General features: G+C 36.2%; 1 protein-coding gene across 1 annotated transcript; it reads left to right on the top strand.

Moving 5' to 3' along the window:
- Positions 1-1,471: 1,471 nt before the first annotated feature.
- Positions 1,472-3,538, top strand: LOC18045330. Its single transcript, XM_006436860.2, has one exon. The coding sequence runs from the start codon at positions 1,603-1,605 to the stop codon at positions 3,286-3,288; it is 1,686 nt and encodes a 561-aa protein (XP_006436923.1). The 5' UTR covers positions 1,472-1,602; the 3' UTR covers positions 3,289-3,538.
- The last annotated feature ends 3,544 nt before the right edge of the window (positions 3,539-7,082 follow it).

The following is a 7,082-nucleotide window of genomic DNA, read 5'->3' as shown; positions in this document are numbered from 1 at the left end:
ACTTTTATTGGATCATTTGCAAAGCATGTTAGTAATTGCACTTTCTTTTATTATGAAACTTATATGTAGGGATGGTAATGGACACCGCCCACAGCGAGTTTACCATGACCAAATCCATTAGCAATCCGCAATGGGTTTTAATTTTTTAAAGAAAACCCACCCACTGCGGGTTTTAATAATTACCAAACTTGCAATGGTATCCAGTGAATTTTTTGCGGGTTTGTACATTTAAAATAACAATTGTTTAATATATCAATTTACAATAATAACCTCAAATTCCACATAACATACTCAATTTTTTAACTTAACCAATGTAAATGAAAAATTAAAATTTCAACATCAATCCAACACAAAATTCTCAAATTTAAGTGTAAATACACAAATTCATTAAAAAAAAAAAACCACAAACTAGTATATTAAAATAACAATTACATTTTATATTATCATTCAACACAAGCTCCAAGAAAATATCTTTATTTCATTCTTCACCATTAGCACCCGTCCAACATGATGCCTACAATAATGATTAAAATTAATATTTTCCAAATAATAATACTTTTCAATTATTAATCCAAAGAAAAAAATTATAATAATAAAATAATTCATGCATTAAGTTAAAGAAAGATAGTCCATAAAAAATTATAATAACTATATAATAATCCACGAATTAAATTAAAAAAACTTATTCCTTACCTCATTAACAATATCTTTATTTTCGGAGAATTTGCTATTTCCTACTTTATTCGAAGATTCTGCATCTACAAGTAACAAGTATATCAAGAAAAAAGATAGATGATTATAAGTTTGTAATGTATAACATATATTATATTCTATTGAAGTAAAAATGCATTTTCATACCACTAAATTCAGCACACATTAAAGCCTCCAACATCTTTGGATGAAGTCTACTACAATGTTATTTGGCACTTTACATAATTACATTATTTACTTTATATATTTTTTAGATTTAAGTTTTTTTCAATTAAAATTAAATTAAAAATCTTTTAAAAAAATATTACGGGTCTGACGGATATCCATACGGGTATCCACCGAATATTAGGCTAATACCAAACCTACCCGCATCCAAGTGCGAGCTTCAATTTTTCATACCAAATCCGCCCGCAACCTGTAAAATTATGCGTAGTGGGTAGATTTTAACAGATAAATTTAGATGAATTTACGAATTTACGGGCACAATTGCCATCCCTACTTAGATGATTATTGTAGTCATTAAAGGCTTCCTTAACGATTCTTTGGGGTATGCTTAAATATCGATTTATTATGTACAAGTTGTATTGACATTGGGTTACTTGGCTAATTGGCGGTCAAAAGAAATTAGCGACTGGCGGGAACCAGCAATCAATGAGACCCAAGAATCGTGCAATGCACGCTCCAGGATCTGCGTCTGGTTCTCAACCTCATCAGAGCCACCTATATCTTCGTTTCACTTTCACTCTCGTTGAGTCTTTTTATCTCTGGACCGCGTAGACTCTAAACCCTAATCTCTCTGACTTTCTTTCTTTGGCCTTTTTATATTTCCAGCAAAAATAAAATTTGAGAAGGAAGCCGGGGAACAAACGCATAACTTAACATAAAACAGCCATGAAAGCACCAGAAACAGACCCGATCAATCTCTCAACTCAGCATCTATCTTCCCTCCTCGACCAAATCCCACGCGTAAAACACTTCAAAGGCAAATGGGTCATCGTTAAAACTAAACTCAACGATCTCGAAACCCAGCTCAAAGATTTCTCCGACTTCCCAGCCGCTGCCTCCAATACGCTGTGCCTCGACCACGTCCACTCCGTTTCCCACACCTTAATCGAAGCCGCGTCGGTGGCGCAGAAATGCCAAGGGGTTAGTTTGACGGAAGGGAAGCTCAAAACCCAGAGCGATATCGACTCTGTTCTGGCGAAGCTGGACCGGCACGTGAGAGACGGCGACGTTTTGATTAAGAGTGGGGTTCTTCAGGACGGCGACGTTTTGATTAAGAGCGGGGTTCTTCAGGACGGCGTTGTTTCGTCCGGTTCGAAGAGGGAGGTCGTGAGGGCTGAGTCGAGGAATTTGATAACTCGGTTGCAGATTGGGATCGCTGAGTCCAAGAACTCGGCGATGGACTCGTTGCTCGGGCTTTTACAAGAGGACGATAAGAATGTGGTGATTGCCGTGGCTCAGGGCGTGGTTCCGGTTCTTGTTAAGCTAATGGACTCGAGTTCTTTAGAAATGAAAGAAAAAACCGTTGCCTCAATTGCTAGGGTTTCGATGGTTGATAGCAGCAAACACGTGTTGATTGCTGAAGGCTTGTTGTTGTTGAATCATTTGATTCGAGTTCTTGAATCTGGAAGTGGGTTTGCGAAGGAAAGAGCTTGTGTTGCTTTACAAGCTTTGAGTTTTTCGAAAGAAAACGCCAGAGCGATTGGTTCTAGAGGTGGGATTTCGTCTTTGTTAGAAATTTGTCAAGCGGGAACGCCGGGTTCACAGGCTTTTGCGGCCGGGGTTTTGAGGAATCTTGCTGGGTTTAGTGAGATTAAAGAGAATTTCATCGAGGAGAATGCTGTTATGGTGCTTCTTGGCCTTGTGGCTTCTGGGACTGCATTGGCTCAAGAAAATGTATTTGGGTGTTTGTGTAATTTGGTTTCGGATGATGAAAGTTTGAAGCTTTTAATTGTTAGAGAAGGAGGGATTGGGTCTTTGAAGAGTTACTGGGATTCAGTTTCTGCAGTTAAGAGTCTTGAAGTGGCTGTTGAATTGCTAAGTCAGTTGGCCTCTTGTCTTCCGATTGCTGAAGTTTTAGTTTCCGATGGGTTTGTTGTTAGGCTTGTTAATGTGTTGAATTGTGGTGTTTTAAGCGTGAGAATTGCTGCTGCTCGAGCTGTTTATAGGTTGGGGATTAATTCTAAGGCCAGGAAAGAAATGGGTGAATGTGGTTGCATTGGACCTTTGATTAAGATGTTGGATGGAAAGGCTGTTGAGGAGAAAGAATCGGCTGCTAAAGCATTGTCGACACTTATGTTGTATGCAGGTAATAGAAAGATTCTTCGAAAGGACGAGAGAGGGATTGTGACTGTAGTTCAATTGTTGGATCCTTTGATTCAGAATTTGGATAAGAAATACCCTGTTGCAATTTTGGCTGCTCTTGTACATTGTCGTAAGTGTAGAAAGCAAATGGTTGCTGCTGGTGCTTGTTTACACTTGCGGAAACTTGTTGAGATGGACATTGAGGGAGCTAACAAGCTATTGGAAAGTCTTGGACGTGGTAAAATTTGGGGTGTTTTTGCCAGACCATAGCAGTTTACACTTGATAGCATTCAGGAGTATGAGGATGATTCATCCGTTTGTATTTACAATAATTGTGTTTAGCTTAGTTCTTGAATTTTTTTTTTTCTTTTGCACATTCCTTTCTTTATTGTCCCTTTTTTTTTTTTTTCATATTGTTGTTAATTTGTGTAGAAGTAGATGCTGCTAGTCAAACTTCCAATGAAAAATTTCTCTGTAAAGACATAATCTTGGTTTGTTGATCTAATTAGAGTTGAACTCATGTGTTCACCAAGAACTAAATTAAAAAATACTGCTTTATTATCTTGAGTTGATGTCTGTTTATTATTTTAGCTATTAATGGTGATTGGGCAATTGAGATTTATTTATGCCATGTAAGGGTTCAGGCTTTCTTTCTCCACACACTCTGCAAGGAAGACTGTCTTTGTCATGTTGAAGTTGCAGAAGTGAGAAGATTGCTGCAAATTTGTGCACCATTTGTAGGAGGTTGCAATTTCTGTTCGATATGCATGGCATGATTTGTGGACTTTTAACTCTTCTTGTTAGGCCCTACAGGCGATTTATTGACTTATCCCCATAATTAAATGGTGCATCGGACAGTGGACGCTCAGGGCTTACCGAGATTGTTCGGCCTAACCTCTACGTTTTGGTCAAGGATCTCAAATCCAAGCTTTTAAAGCCATCTCGTCTTTAACTTGAATAAACTCTAATGATTTTACACAAGTTTTAAATTAGAAGGTGTTAATAATTTTAGACAGTCACTTTTCTCCTGCGGTTTAATTGGTTTCTTTATACGCAAGATGTGCCTGTTTTTGCTAAGATTTTGGCAATGTGCATTTGCCTGCCATCATCCATCCCTCAAGTTGCAGGGAATCTGCGATCTTCTAATCTGGTAAGTGCCTACTCTTTCCAACTTCAATTTTGAACTGTCAATATTCTCAGCTCCCAAAATGATATTACTCAATCTACATTCCTTATCGTCTATTTCCTTGTTGGTAGTGATTAAGACTGCCATTATTTTTTTAGACTTGTTTGGTAGTTTATGGGAGATTTCCGTCCAGAAAACCGTGGGTCTAAACCATGTGCATTTGTTACTGAGCATGTGCGTTTCCTCACTGCTATTCCCACAACCACACTCTTCTGTTGGCTGTTACTTAAACAGGCATGGACCTACAATAATTTGTTTGTGTAACTGACTTGGGCCTTGGCATTGCTAATAAGCAGCTCCCTGAAAACCTCTCCCTCTTTCAACAAGGAATTCGGAAAAGAATGATTAATATTAGTAGCCTTACTTTGTTGCTTGCAATGCCACTAACCCAGTTGGAAAATCAAATAAAACAGCTGTTTCCCCTGTGAACCTTTAGGATTTGGTGGCCCTTCTTTTTCAATTATTTAATTGTTCGACACCGTGCATCTCTCTTTTATAATTTTTGTTTAATAACTTGAATCTTTTCCCAGAGAGAATAAAAATTCATCAGGACTTTCTTTCAGAACTACCACATGGATTGAGAACCATTTTGTAATTCTAGCGTTAAATGTCACTCATTTTCACCTGACGCCTGGTGATTTTAGTTTACGGCGTTGTGGATTAGAAGGCGCAACATTTGAACTCCTAACGCATCCTATGCATAGATGAAAAAGTACTGGGAAAGTTTAGCTTTATCTTTAGATTAAATGTAAGCATGCATTCAAGAGGTGGGGACTAAAAGTTCATATGGTTTAGGCATGGTATAGAGTTTGCTTTGCATAAAGATCATAGCATGTGAAAGCACAGCGAAAATAATTGGATAAAGGTGAATTGAGATAGCTTTTCTTAAATCTATTCTAAAATGTCCATTGGGATTTACAGAGAATCATCTTTCCAATACCAGAATAGTGCAGTTTAATAATTTCGACATGATATTAAATTATCAGTATGATATTTATAGATTATATAGATTATAAGTGTGGCTATGTGTAATAGAAGCACCTCAATAATATAAAGATAATTAAAGACGATGGAGAATCGCCGCAGTTTCAATTTCTTGCAAGACTTATATGGATAAAGCCCAAATGAGAAAAGCCCAATAAAGCAATATGACATATTTTCCTCCAAGCCCATTGATGACTAAAATGGTACTTTACTATTAAAAGAGTGGTGCTATTCGCACCCCTCTATCAGCCTTTTCAAAGCCATCCTTTTGTATCCTATTTAATTATTGTTTATTCCCAATAAACCCCACGAGCAACTTGCTCTCTCTCTCTCTCATTCATTTCAACTCTTTACACATTTTCTTGTTATTGCATTTATCTGCTTCTTTTCTTCACCAATAAACTCCAATGAGCGGTTCTCTCTGTCTCATTTCATTTCGATAAAGCATATATGCACAAAGTCTGATGTCTCTAACTTTTGTGTTGACCACGTTTCGGGCTTGTTTAAATAAAAGGAAGTCAAAAGAAAATTTAAATTTTTGTTTCGAATTTCAAATCTTCAAAATTCAATCGATTTTGATCCTATTCTCAATATATAGAATATTTTCTGTTTCTGAATTATGTTTATAAAAAGATATTCATTTTTGAAATACTAAGGTGTCAACAAAGACTTCCTATATCAATGCGACTTATTATTTTATTTGAGTTTGGTTACATCGACGTTTATCTAAATTCGTGTCATTATTTTGACTCCACAAATTCACCAAAAGTAGGTGAGTATACCTAGGGATGGCAATGGGGAGCGGAGGGGAGGGGAGGGGACCAATCTCCCCATATCCATCCCCGATATTTTGCGTATACCCCCATCCCCTCCCCGTCCCCGTCAGAATTGCTTGAGAGAATCCTCATCCCCTCCCCGAATAATAACAGGGGATCCCCAAGGGTCCCCGGTCCCCGAATAATTAATAGTTTAATACATTTTTTTATTTTCGATTTTAAATTAATCATATTAAAATAAAAAATTCAGATAAAAATAAAGTTCAAAATATATCTTACATTAATATTGATTCATTACAAAGTCACATTCAAAATATAAATTATTAAAATAATTATCTTTGTCAATGACTCAATCTTCATAATCTTACAATAAAAAGAAAAAAAATTATTTTTATATCGACAATAAAATAAATGAAATAAATGTAGATACTTAATTAATATTTTTAATAAAACTATTTACCTCCTCCTGTTCTTCCTCGAGAAATGTGGCAAATTGAGAGATAGTCTCAGATTTCAAACCTAAAACAATGAAAATGATATAAGTAACGTAACTTATAAGTGCAAATATTAATAATTGTATAATATAATTACAATGTAAAATAAACTCATACTGCTATTGTAAGCTCGTAACCAACTTTGACAGCACATTAAGGCCTCCAATGTGCTTGGATGAAGTTTGTTACGGTGTGGGCTCACAACTCTACCACCGGTGTTAAAAGCTGATTTAAAAGCAACTGTTATAATTAGAATTGCTAAAATATCTCTAGCAATTCGAGCTAATGTAGGATGCCTATTAGCGTTTGTCTTCCACCAACTCAAAATATTAAAATCTTCCATCCGGGGTATAACTTTCTCATCCAAATATGAATCTAATTTTTCTGCAACAACTGCACAATCTCCATTGTTTACATAATTATCAAAACCTGTCATCCATTTGGTTGCTTTCTTATAAAAACCCCTGTAGATCTAGTAGAAGAACTACTACCAATATAATCAAAGCAATAAACAGTTGGTGAAAACTTCAATTGATACTCTTTCACTAATTCCCGACAAAGGGTGACCACTTTCCCAACATACAACTCTTTAACATCATCATAAACCATAGAAAAGTAATATTC

The sequence above is a fragment of the Citrus clementina genome, unplaced genomic scaffold (assembly GCF_000493195.1).
Source record: "Citrus clementina cultivar Clemenules unplaced genomic scaffold, Citrus_clementina_v1.0 scaffold_4, whole genome shotgun sequence".
Classification (NCBI taxonomy): domain Eukaryota; kingdom Viridiplantae; phylum Streptophyta; class Magnoliopsida; order Sapindales; family Rutaceae; genus Citrus; species Citrus x clementina.
The sequence above is the reverse complement of the archived record's forward strand: the minus strand, read 5'-3'. Positions and strand labels throughout refer to the sequence as shown.

Bases quoted from the DNA above. Each gene is read 5' to 3' on its own strand.
- LOC18045330 (XM_006436860.2), top strand. From the start codon at position 1,603: ATGAAAGCACCAGAAACAGACCCGATCAATCTCTCAACTCAGCATCTA.